A 13,561-nucleotide genomic window follows, 5' to 3' on the forward strand; every position below is an offset into this window, starting at 1 on the left:
ATTCCCGCTACCTCATCATTGTAATTTTGTACCCTACATATGCACATCTCCACTTTACTTATGCACACCCTCACTTTACATACCTGTACAGCACACACTTGCACTTTAACTGCTCTTTTGCACTTCTGGTTAGATACTAACTGCATTTCGTTGTCTTAGTACGTGTACTCTGTGCAATGACAATAAAGTTGAATCTAATCTAATCTAATCTAATCTCCTCAAATGTGTAGTTATGGCAACAGCTGCAAGCAGTGCAAAAATGATAACAACAAATGCACTCAATTATGTGTAAATTGGGTTGTCAATAGCTTGTAAATGCTGCAAATAGCTCACTACATGTGCAAAATGCAAAATGTGTATTACAGACTATCCCCTTTCACATATTCCCTGTAACTCTGCGCTTATCTAGATATTCCCTACAGACACTGTATCTGTAAACATGATATAAACGTTAAAACGGCCATCATAAGGCATGACTCTCAATAATAACTTTCACAGCACTAACAAACAAGCCCAGACATCTATGCTAATTGCTGCAAAGCCTATGTTTAGTCTGAATTTTACCGGCTTGACTTTACAGACAGCTAAACCGCCTTTTAAGTGTGATAAAGTTAGCAGGGTGGCTCTAATCAACGTCACACAGCGATACCAAGCAGCACAATTGCATACAATCTGTACCCGGCTATACCCGGCTGTGTGGACGAGGCAAAACGTTAACCACATTAGCTGCCATGCTAACAACGCATGCAACAGGCTCTCGTGTATAATACAGTAAAGCAACATAAAATAGTGAAACTTACAGCTCCCAAGTTTGAAGTTGGGTCTTGGACAGTTGGTGCTGATCCATGCTTTATCTCAGTGGTTCTCAAACTTTTTCTGTCATTCCGCCCTTTGGAGGAAGAAAAATTTTCATCCCCCCCCACCCCAAAAAAATTGTTACAAAGTAGGCCATGTTTGACTTTATTGACATATCAAAATCATGAACATTCCTTTTGTTGTGCTTTTTCAAAACTGATGCTAATAGTGCGTTGTTGTTCACGATGCAGCTTTTACAAACCGATGTTCCTGCTGACGATATTCACTGAGTTTTCTCTTAAAGAAGTTGAGTGGTTTATTGACATTACTGGGGTGTAATGTTTCAAAGTGTCTTTTTAATTTGTTGGGTCTCATACTGTCAGCTGCCAGAGTTTTCAGACAAAAAAGACACACGGGTCTCTCTTCATCTCCGACCACATTCACTGTGAACCCAAGAGCAAGATAGGCTTCGTCATATTTTCTTGACTTGGCTTTTTGTCGATTACCGTCAGCTGAGCACGTTGTATTGCTGGTCTCAGAAGCATCGCTTGTTTTTCTCTTCATCCCTGTCAAATATCTCTCCTTTCTGAAAACCAAGAGACCTGAATGCAATTGCTATGAAAGGCAGGTGAAAGCACGTTTTTTATGGTTCCACCGTGAAAAACATTCTGACATCCAAACATTAGTTCCCCCCCTTTTCCCCCTGGCTGACTCGCGCCCCCCCTGGGATGCCTCCTGGGAGATGTTAGCCTGAGTTAGCATTCAAGTATTCAACCGAAAAACTCCAACCCCCTCCCTTCAGGCATCCCTCCAAGGCCACGCCCCTAAAACACCCGAACACACACTGCTGGAGTGGACAAGAGAGAGCTGAGTGGAACGGAGTGACTCATTCACAAATAAGAAAATATATATGATTACCATCATGAATGTAATCAACCAACATGACTGTTAGATATACAGTAATACAGTTAGATGCAATAACTTATCGCTGGCTAGCTAGTAGGGATGGGCATTTTCAGTAATTGCAATATTCGAGTACTCTCATTACCTTATGAACGTGTACTTGATTACTCGCAAATTATATATAAATATATATAAATACTTTTTGTTAAAATAAATAATAAGTTAAACTTATATTGCAGCATTTTAAGCCTGCAATTTCCCTTGATGATAATAAAAATACGCAAAGTTAACAAACTACTAGCAACAACATGTAACAAGTAACCGCCCATACCTTAGGCCTTTTTAGTGGACATGAAGTGGACTAACTTACTTATTCTCATTGAAAAAGATAAGCATATCCACATGTTCAGGCGACAGCCGAGTGCGGAGGCGATTTAAAATGAGTCCCGCTGTTGAGAATACTCTTTTGGCTGGTATGGAGGTAGCAGGTATGCTCAGACACTGCTTCGCCAACATAGTGAGTTTCCTGTACCTGGTCTCGCTGCATTGCCACCACCAGGACTTGACTGGAAGTCTGGCATACCACCATTTTCCCGGTGGGCTGGCTCACCTTGGGGCCGATATGATTTGAATTTTTAGTATTTATTTAAAAACAAAAAAAAACACCCCTACACACAAACACACACATACACAAGTCAGTTAACAGCAAGTGAGTGTACTGGGACAATTGCACTGGTACACTTACCCATGGCAAAAAAAACAGAGCTCTATTACAGTACGCATATTTAAGGAGACTGCAAAGGAGGTGTGGTGGGTGGTGCTCAACCAATTGAGAGGGGGTTTGTCTGGGCAAAAATTGCCAGGGCTGAATTTTTTGTTCCAGTCCAGCCCTGGCCTGGTTGTGATCAGCCTCAGGGTCGGCTGTGCAGTAATCCTCTCCGAACAATGTATCAAATGCTGTGGTGCTTGTGATTTGGCAGAATGCTGGGCGATGTTCCTCTGTGTGGGGCAGGACATCAAGGTCACCGGAGGAGCTGGGCTGTTCTGGGAGGCTATCATAAAGTTCAGTCAGTCTCTCTTGGACGGCCACACAAATGGCTGGCTCCAGGAAACAGAGGTGCATTGTACATCTTTTCCACTCTAGTAGCTGTTGTTCACCGTGATGGTGGCAAACGCCAGTAGCTCGCGGAACCCTTCTCCTTCCACAAAACTTAATGGTAGCATATGTCTAGTCACCATTTTTGTTATTTGCAGGCTAATCTTCTCCACTAGGTATCATGACAACGCTGTATGCTAACAGGGCTAACAAATGATGTGATGCGGAACTGCCTGTTGTCTCCACTGTTTTTTCTTGTGCTTTAAGTGCATGTGGTTAAGCATCAAACTTGTGTTTCTATTATTTGCATGTTTAACGCCACATATCTTGCGCTGTACGTTATTTTCATCTTTTAATTATCACTTTTCCTGGTCACGGCTGCCATGGTGCATGTAACGCAAACAGAGTTGAACTATTGTAGCCAAAAACAACATGTGTGCAGGTGTGTGAGTAGTGAAACACTACTCGAATAATGATGTCAACGAGTACTCGTACCCATCCCTCCTAGCTAGTAGCCACCAGCGGTAAGGTTTTATATCAGGCAAAGCTAGAAACATCAACAAAGTTAGCTACACTACTAATACTAAATGAGCTATAATACTAGTACAGCTAATGTTTCTCTTGAACCTTTCTTTACCTTGAATTTTTAGCGACGTGTCTATGAAAAAACTGTAGCACTTACCTAGCTACACTGATGCTTTTTCTTTTACTATCAGTCACACATGTTGTTTTACATGTTAGAGCTTCCAGGATGACAGCATTTCTAGCTCTGACTCCAAGTAAACTCCAGAGCCAAGCACTTCATATAACATAGGCCAGGCGAGGGTGATGCTGAGGAGGTCGTTGGAGAGGGAGAGCAAGTGTAGATGAGCAGGTATCTATGGTGGCTAATTTTCCTGTTTTTCTTTTTTTCTGAACACCACCAAAATTCAATCAAGCTCTGTTCTATAATAATATGTAATTGTGTTTGTTATCTGTTGCTGCACAGGCCAGAATGCAAGAACTGGACTTGGAACAGTCACATCATCTGCTGCAGTGCTGTCTAAGCCCTTTCACCCAAGACTGAAGTTTGATATGTTACAAATGACATCAGTTCCCAAAACAAAAACAAAAAAATTACCTGTCTAACAGAAATACAGCCACCATCACATCACTTTTTAGCTCCTCTGTTCCCTCAGTTGTTGCCATCATTGTAAAACAATGTCAGTGTTGACTCTTGTTCGGCCTCTTGCGCTGTCCAATTTTATTTTCGTAGCAGCTTTCTCTGCTACCGCCTCCCTTTGACGAGTGAAGCTGCTGCTGAAGGCAAAGCATTAGGTGGAACTGGTTGAACTTTCTCTGCCTTTCTTGTGCGTCTTCTTCCTCTTCTTCACCCGTGACTGCCGCTTGTCTGACACTGAAGTAGCTCGGTCATGCGGCAGTAAGCGTGAGTGCACAGCCAGAGTATGCAAAGGGGACGCTAGTCAGAGGTTGAGAAACAGGTCATTCGGCCTGGATGCAATGATTGGCTGGAGCTTTTACAGCCATGTGACTGACACAGATGACTGATTTTCTGTTTATAGTCAGAGCATTCAATTTGTTCATTGCTATCAGGATTTTGAGAGAATTTAAAGAAATATCTCAAAAAGTGTTTCTGAAACAGATTACCTAGTCCAGCTTTAAAGTGTTTTGTGTTTTTTGTTTCAGGTGGAAATGAAATTTTCTTTCCACTGATCAAGTCATGTTTTCAACCCGTTCTGAATGTTGATGCTGCCTGTGAATTGCAGGGGGTCCCTTGACAAAATCAGGAGTAAGCCAGCCCCCAATAAGAGGTTTTATGGACGACCTGACTGTCACCACCACATCCGTCCCGGGCAGTAGGTGGATTCTCTAAGGCCTAGAGAAGCTCATCACCTGGGCAAGGATGAGCTTTAAGCCAGTAAAATCGAGGTCTCTAGTGCTCAAGAGAGGAAAAGTGGTGGATAAGTTCCGCTTCTCACTGTCTGGAGCCACCATCCCATCCATCACAGAGCAGCCAGTTAAGAGCCTTGGGAAGAACTTTGACTGCAGCCTTAAAGATTCTGTTTCCATCCAGAAGACCAGTGAAGAGCTCGAGGCCTGACTTACCTGAGTTGACAAATCAGGGCTGCCAGGGAGGTTCAAGGCCTGGATTCATCAGCACTCCATCTTGCCCCGGATCCTGTGGCCCCTGCTGGTGTACTCAGTTCCCATAACAACAGTCGAGGCCATGGAGAGAAAGATCAGCAGCTACCTGCGTAGATGGCTTGGTCTACCACGCAGTCTGAGCAGCTCCGTGCTGTATGGCACCAGCAACATCCTGCAGCTCCCAATCAGTGGCCTCGCTGAAGAGTTCATGGTGACCAGAACATGGGAGACATTGCAGTACAGGGAATCCAGAGATCCAAAGGTGGCATCGGCTGGTATCCAGGTGCGAACAGGCAGGAAATGGAGTGCAGTCGAAGCTCTGGAGGTGGCTGAGTCACGACTGAGGCAGAAGGTGCTGGTGGGGTCCATAGCCACAGGGCATGCAGGCATTGGCTACTTCCCAGCAACCAGGGTTGAAAACACCAAAGGCAAAGAGCGGCAACATCTTGTTCAGGAGGAAGTGCGGGCAGGTGTGGAGGAAGTGCGAGCCAGCAGGATGGTGGGAATGGGGCAGCAAGGAGCATGGACTAAATGGGAGAATGTTAAAAAAAACCAAACCATCATCCTGTCCCTGAGGTTCAGGACGGGGATCCTTGGAACACCTCCTCAGCAGTTGCCCGAAAGCCCTTGGAGACGGGCGCTATCGCTGGCACCATGACTAGGTGCTTAGGGCAGTTGCTGACAGCCTAGCCACTGCTATCAACCCCAACAAGGGCCCCCACAAGCCAAAGACCTTCATGTTCCAAAGAGCCGGAGAGAAGCCCAACACTCAACCACGGGCGAAGTCTGGCCTCCTCACCTCCACCACTGACTGGCAACTGGAAGTGGACCTTGGCAAACAGCTGAAGTTCCCAGCCAGGATAACATCAACAGGACTCCGACCAGACATGATCATCGTGTCAGATTCCACCAAACAGTTGATCATGTTGGAGCTCACAGTGCCCTGGGAAGAGCGCATGGACGAGGCCAACGAGAGGAAGCGTGCCAAGTACCAGGAGCTGGTGGAAGAGGGGCAGGAGGTAGGGCTGGAGAACTCGCTGTGAGCCTCTGGAGGTGGGTTGCCGAGGATTTGCAGGGCGTTCACTCAGCAAAGTGTTCGCGCTACTGAGCCTCATTGGGGAGGCAAAGAGGAAGGCTATCAGATCCGCAACAAAAGCTGCAGAGAAAGCCACAAGCTGGCTATGGATCAAGAGGGCAGATCCGTGGGGAAACGCTGCTGGGACACAGGCTGGGGACTGATCAACCCTGGTCGGGTCGCCTTGGCGAGGGTGTCTGATGTTGAAAGACCCGAAACACCCAATGACCCCAGGTTCCATCACTGATGATATGTCCCAGCGCATCCGCAAGATGTATCTTCCAATGGAAAGCACCTAGAAAGCATCCTAATCAGATGACCAAACCACCTCAACTGGCTTCTTTCAATGCAAAGGAGCAGCGACTGTCCTCCGAGCTCTCTCCAGATGTCCTCACACTATCTCTTAGGCTGAGCCCAGACACTCTACAGAGGGAACCCATTTCAGCCTCTTGTATCTACAATCTCATTCTCCTGGTCACTACCCAGAGCTCATGAGCATAGGTGAGGGTTGGAACAAAGATTAACTGTTAAATTGAAAGCTTTGCCTTCTGCTCAGCTCACTTGGGGCACACCCTCCATTCCCGTTTTTCAAAAATGGGAACCACCACCCCAGTCTGTTACTCCACAGGTACTACCATTATAGCCCAACAATGACCACACCAGGCATCTTGCCACAAAGGAGCTCTTTGATTACTGTAACAACCTCGGCACAGGGCTATGGGTGAGACTTCCCCCACCATGGAGGATATGTTAACTGGGTTCAGGAGCTCTTGAAAGTGTTGCTGTAGGGTCCCACCCACCCATTGCAGAGCTTTGGACACTTGCCCTTCTTCCTGTGTGGGTTATATACCCAGACTAGCTCTCTGACTTCAAAATGTCATGCTCTGGCACATATCATAGTTCTGCTTCCGTCTTGTCCCTGCACTTCGCAGTTGGCCTCTGGTAAACTCATGAGCAGTCTCCAGGTGGTCCTGGAGCCTTCTATTATAGTCCATAGCAGTGTCAGGTGGTTTGAAAATCAATTGGTATGTGCCTTGATTGACTGGCCCATAGGGTTGTGCGCTTATTGGGACAGAAGGGGTTCGGTGGGCCATTCTAATGAGAGAAAGACTGGAAAGTCAGGGAGAGAGGGGGGATGAGATGCAGCTATGGGGCCCCAGGATGGACTTGAATCTGGGGTGCTGCAGTAAGGACTAAGCCTTCATGATATGTGCTCTACCAGGTGGGCCACTGGGGCACCCCCTCTTTTGACAATAAATCAGACACTCCACATCAGAACGTGATGAAACGTGGACCTTACCTCTTGTTTTGTGGCATGTTTTTATTCATGTCTTTTACACGCCATACACAGGCCAGAGAAAAAGAAATCACTCTAGGCAGGTGCAGCAAAGTGCCTCAGTGTAGCTTCCTATGGTGCTGCTGCTGGAACTACCTCAACAGTTACACAGGTATCAATGAGACATTAATATGATGGCTGATCATTTTTTGTTTGATTAGCTTAGAGACTATCCACAAGTCAGATATTTTTTCTAGGTTAATGAAACAAAAACGACATGATTATGATAAATCTGTTCCTGTATTTCTCAACCTGCTGTAGTTCCTGTCTAGTTGTAATTAGCCTTTTATATCTTTTCAAAGATAATTTGTATTGCATCAATGATATATGAATATTTAAATCACAGAAGCATGGTCCATCATCCATGGTTCTGTGTGTGACACCAAGAAAGAGAAAGAGTCTAAAACTGTTTCATATTTTCACTAATGTGTAGTAATGAGCTGACATCCTCAACTCTGACAGCAGTATCAGTCAGTGTGTCCTCTGAGGATGATGATGATGATGATGTCATACTGCTACAGTTCAACAGTTAAAAGAAGCTGAGGCTGAGTTTCAGTTGTGCTGGGAGGGACAGACTGTGACAGAACGATAAGTTCAGTCCTGTTTCTGTGAGATTTCATTTCTTAGCTGTAGACAGTGGATCCTGTTTGTTTGTTGATGTGCTGTTGACAATTTATGACTCGTGCAGCAGAATGTAAGTAATGATTTGAACTGGTCCATCCTGAGTTTAACTGATGTGAACTGAAATAGGATCATGATCAACTATACACATGTTTCATTTTTCACCCTTGCTGCGTACCGTGACACTGGACTTTTAAAATATTTATATTTTACTATTGTTATGTCTTTATATATTTTTATAATCTGTGCCAATGTTTTGCTGATTGTGGTTATCTGTCTGAACAGAAGCTTACATGAACCCATGTACCTGTTTCTGTGCAGCCTGTTTGTAAATGAACTGTGTGGTAGCACAGGGTTGTTTCCATTCCTGCTGGTTCAGATCCTCTCTGACATTCACACTGTTTCTGTGCCTTTTTGTTTCCTGCAGATTTATTGTTTGTACTCTTATATAAATGTTCAATTTTGTAACTTAGCCGTCATGTCTTATGATAGATACCTGGCTATCTGTTATCCTCTACAGTATAATAAACGCATGACATCTAAAAAAGTTGCCATGCTTATTGCTGTGACATGGTTATTTCCTTTTTTTGAAGTTGCTTTCATGGTTTCTCTGAGTGCTCCATTACAGCTGTGTGGAAATATCATCCACAAAGTTTATTGTGACAACCACTCTGTTGTCAAACTGTCTTGCTCTGACACAACAGTCAACAACATCCAAGGGCTTACTTACACAGTTGCCATAATAGTTTGTGTTGTAACTTTAATCCTTTACACTTACATGAAGATTCTTAAAGTGTGTTTTTCTGGCTCTAAACAGACCAGACAGAAAGCTGTCAGAACCTGCACACCTCACCTTGCTTCTCTGCTCAACTTTTGCTCTGGTGGTTTCTTTGAAGTAGTGCAGAGCAGGTTTAATATGAACAGTGTGCCCAACATACTGCGCGTCTTTTTGTCATTATACTTTCTCACTTGTCAGCCACTCTTTAACCCTGTAATGTATGGACTGAAACTGTCCAAAATACGTAGTTTGTGTAAAAGTCTGATCTTTGGTAAAATGTAAACTTTTAATTTTGAATAATGTCGTTTTTGTTGAGCTGCAATAAATGATACATTTGAAAAGATCCTGCTTTGACCAGAGAGCTGTTTATTTAATGAGTTCAGCGTGTTTGTAACATTTCAACAGGTTATTAGCGGAGATTCAGCTGTTTCACTGACCGTAACCATTCAAAGCTTCACTAACTGTTTAGGTGAGCATCATAATGTTCAACAAAGTTCAGTGAAATGTTTCAAATTCTCTGTAGGTGGAGGATCTAGATGAAGAGTAAGCGTGGTTTTACAGGCACCTGAAGAAACATGAGTCAGAGAAAAAGCTTTCCGTAATTTTTTTCATTAGTAAATATGAATGAGTATGTCTTTCAAATGCCAACTGTGGGATCAAAGAGTTATAGACTGAACACATGATGTGACATGACCTGGGATCACGTTCTGAGTGGATCTGGTATCATCAGGTCTGCTGAATTTAAACGGGGAATGGAAATACAACGAGGAAGGGGAGCAACTTAGATTTTCCATCATTGACCAATCAGCCAAAATGTTCATGTCCATGGATTCTGGTCTAAAATATTTAGGTTTAAAAATACCTCATTCATGAAAATAGGAATACACTGAAATTGAATTGAGAAAAATATTCATCTCCATGATATTAATTCACCCAGAGACATAGGAGGTTTTCTTCATCTATCAAAATTCAGTTCTGTTTGACTACATATTTCCAGAAAGCTTTGTTTGAATAATTTAGTAATATTGACCCCAGGATATCTGAAGTGGTTTGAATTTTCAAAGGGGAAGGATTTAAAGGCATGTGTGTGATGTTGAGCTCCATGATTAATATATGGAATAACACAGTCTGGATGAATATTTATATCCACGTGACAGTTGAAGGGTCCAAGGCAAGAAAAAAATCAAACTGATGAATCAGTGAGAAATAAGCTGCTGATGTTTGGGAACAAAATCTCTGTGGATGGATTATTGTATATCCATGTTTGATGACCTGGATCTGAGCCTGTTGTTGATCAGGGTTAGGGTTAGATTGATCCAGGCAAAGTGGTGAGAAAAGATGAAGACTAGGGACACAGACATTAGTAACTTGATTGTTTCCCCATTACTGTTAAGCGTCTACCACCAGAGTCTGAAATAACGAATACATTTTCCAAATCAGTATTGATAGGCTGCTGTTCGGTGCATGTAGGGGAAACACTGGATGTGACTCTAGACTTAGACTTAGATACAATCCTACCCAGTTACTATTTACTCCATTATGATTAAAATTTTTTAAAAATGTGATTCTTTCTGCCCCCATCCAGAAAACTTGGCCTCCCTTCGTGTCTTCACACATCCAGGAAACAAATTTATTTCAATCTCCTGTTTTATCAGTATGCACGGTCCTGCTAGCCATTATTCAATTTTATGATAACCAAATAAAAAATGCAACATTTTCCAGATGACATCCTTTAAAGGACAAACAGGAACAAGACTTTTACAAATAAAAAACTACACTGCAAAAAACACATTGCAAAAAACACATGCATACAAACCACATACAAATTCAGAAAATATCTTCATCAGTTTGACAACACATGCTGCAAGTACTCACTACACAACAGACGTGCTTCCAGGTCCTACATCACTTGCTTTTTAGTTCATAGAAAACTGGATGGTCTGACAGCACTCTGAGTCTCAGATAATCTGGTATCTTGGCTTTAAGTCAACTTATATTGACCAGTGTGGTACAGCTGTTGTATTATTAAAAGATTCTAAGAAATACTGAACAGAATACACTGAACATTTGTGATGTTAAAACCACTTAAGGGGGAGGGAAATATAAGGCAGCAAGTGAACAATCAGTTCTTGAGGGTGATGTGTTGGAAGCAGGAAAAATGGATTTGAGCGACTTTGACATTGACTCTGACTTTACTATAAATTTGACAATGACCAGTTAATTCCACCAGCTCTCCACCTGGTTCAATGAAGCAGACCTTCAGTCCGTCAACCAACAATAGTCCGTACAGAAAGATTTACAGAGTCTGTCCACAACAACACAACCAGCAGAGTTCACCCTGGGCTGAGTGTCCCATCTCACATGAAACTTAGACCCACAACGAATAGTTACTGGTTCCCCTGTCACATGTCCCCCAGGCTGAAAACATAATTCCACTTTAAAAATGTCAGACCTGATGAGGCCTATGATATCAGCCTGTAAGCAGCGTGTGGATTAAGCGATATCATAACAACTGTTAATGTAACGCTAATTAACAGTTAATAGAACACCTGTACAACATGTAGTTTAAAGTCCCATTGCCCATTTAATCTATATCAGCACTCATGGAATGCCTCTCGTCCAAACAAATTACTTGGTCGGAATTAACTACAGTATAATATCTCTTGATTATAATATAATAATTAACAAGTCATTAATTCAAGAGAGCATGAAATCCTTAATATCTCAGAAACTAAAGGCTACAGAGCTGAAACTTTGCAAGCAGCTGATCACTGCCCAAATGATTCACACAGTCAAAAAGTGTTGTGATAGCACCTCCATGTGGACATTTACTGATGTGTCGATATGATGACACATCGAACATCACACATAAACCATGAAGTGTAAATGTGTGCAGCCATATATATATATATATATATATATATATATATATATATATATATATTTCTGCATCTGTGAATTATTTTCATCTTTTGTGAAGCACATTGTTTCTCATCTTTTATACAAACTTCATATAAAAACTCAACTCAAACTTTTGACTCAAATATTCAGAGATTCAAACCAATGTTCAGATTTTTACTTTTAAATCTTATTTTCACATGTATTACCCACATCATATGCTATTGTCAAAGCATCAATTTTTCAGATTTGAAACATGTTACAGAGGAAATAAACTACATGACTTTCAGTATTAGTACATTGCATTTTACCAAAGAGACTTTCACATATGATGCAGATTTTGGTGAAATTCAGTCCATACAGTATGGGGTTGAAGAGCGGCTGGCAGGTCAGAAAGTATAATGATAAAAATATACGCAGCATTAGTCGGAATGCCGCTCATATTAAACCTGCTCTGTAATATTTCAAAGAAACAGCCAAAGGAGAAGTTTATGAGAGAAGCAAGGTGAGGTGTGCAGGTACTGACAGCTTTCTGTCTGGTCTGTTTACATTCAGAAAAAAACACTTTAAGAATCTTCATGTGAGTATAAAGGATTAGTATTATCAGACCAATTAATACAGTGAAACTGTAAACAAGCCCATAGACATTATTGACTGTAGTTGTCACAGTACATTCTATCAATGATTTTCCCAAACAGCTGTAAAGAAGCATTCAATGAAATCATGACAACAATTGCAAGAAGAGGAAATAACCATGTTAGAGTGATCAGCACAGCAACCTTGTTTGATGTCATGTGTGTGTTATACTGTAGAAGATAACAGATAGCGATGTATCTGACATAAGACATCACTGCTAAATTATAAAATTGAACATTTCCATATGTGTATAACGGGAAAGTCTGCAGGAAACAAAAAGGCACAGGAACAGTGTGAATGTCAGAGAGGATCTGAACCAGCAGGGATGGAAACAACCCTGTGCTACCATACAGTTCATTTACAAACAGGCTGCACAGAAACAGGTACATGGGTTCATGTAAGCTTCTGTTCAGACAGATGACCACAATCAGCAAAACATTTGCACAGATAATAAAAACATATAAAGATGTGATAAGGATGAGAAATAAGTATTTAAAAGGCCCAACGTCAAAATATGCAGCAAAGGTGAAATATGAAACCTGTGAAGAGTTTATCATGATCCTGTTTCACAAGTTTGCACTGGATGACGGATTTGAAATGTCACTTTTTTTTTTTTACAGATATATAAAAGTCAAACTACTTTAAAACTTTACACTTTTTTAGACCCACTGCATTAACACACACACAGTATTATGTCTTCTTACAGTACAGAAATTAGTCCTCAGAAACAGAAGTGACAAATTCTCCAAACTTACCATTCCCTTATTTAGTCAATTTAATGTTTAAACACACTTTATGACATTGTGTGAGTTCTAACATTAATATGATATCTTTCTGCAGTCATACTGTGCCCCCCTCCTAACTGAGATGAAACTCTGCTTCTTCTTCTTTTAGAACTTTTTCAGTGAGATGGTGTCAGCAGTCTGAACTCATCTTCAAAGCCTACATCCATCTGAAAAAAACACTTTGTAACACCCACCAACGTTACAACAGCTCACAAAGGTAATAAACCACAAACGTAATAAAAATCTGTAGCTTTTAATGTAATAATCCCACAAACGTAATAGCAGTTGCCTACTACAAACATGACGCGTCATACTCTGTAAATGTAATAGTTATTAATTTTGCAGGGATTTGTTACGTTTGTGAGAAGATGAAAATCTTCAGCTTTCAAAATTGTAATAACTTCCCACAAATGTAATATGAAAAATGATATTTGTGGTCATTACTGTTTGTTTATTTACACCTGCCAATGGGTTTGAGTCTGCTCATTAGAAA

General features: G+C 41.7%; 1 protein-coding gene and 2 pseudogenes across 1 annotated transcript; 2 read left to right on the top strand and 1 right to left on the bottom strand.

The window, feature by feature from the left end:
- Positions 1–6,178, top strand: part of LOC111663371 (uncharacterized) — an 8,544-nt pseudogene extending 2,366 nt beyond the window's left edge.
- Positions 6,179–8,023: 1,845 nt separating this feature from the next.
- On the top strand, positions 8,024–9,048 carry LOC111663334 (olfactory receptor 11A1-like). Its single transcript, XM_023417498.1, has one exon. The coding sequence runs from the start codon at positions 8,105–8,107 to the stop codon at positions 9,029–9,031; it is 927 nt and encodes a 308-aa protein (XP_023273266.1). The 5' UTR covers positions 8,024–8,104; the 3' UTR covers positions 9,032–9,048.
- Positions 9,049–9,386: 338 nt separating this feature from the next.
- Positions 9,387–12,840, bottom strand: LOC111663372 (olfactory receptor 11A1-like; annotated as a pseudogene).
- Positions 12,841–13,561: the final 721 nt, after the last annotated feature.

This window comes from Seriola lalandi, unplaced genomic scaffold (assembly GCF_002814215.2).
Source record: "Seriola lalandi dorsalis isolate HSWRI2012SDOR001 ecotype SW California unplaced genomic scaffold, Sedor1 jcf7180002054575, whole genome shotgun sequence".
NCBI lineage: Eukaryota > Metazoa > Chordata > Actinopteri > Carangiformes > Carangidae > Seriola > Seriola lalandi.

Coding starts and splice junctions, on each gene's coding strand:
- LOC111663334 (XM_023417498.1), top strand. CDS start 8,105: ATGATCAACTATACACATGTTTCATTTTTCACCCTTGCTGCGTACCGT.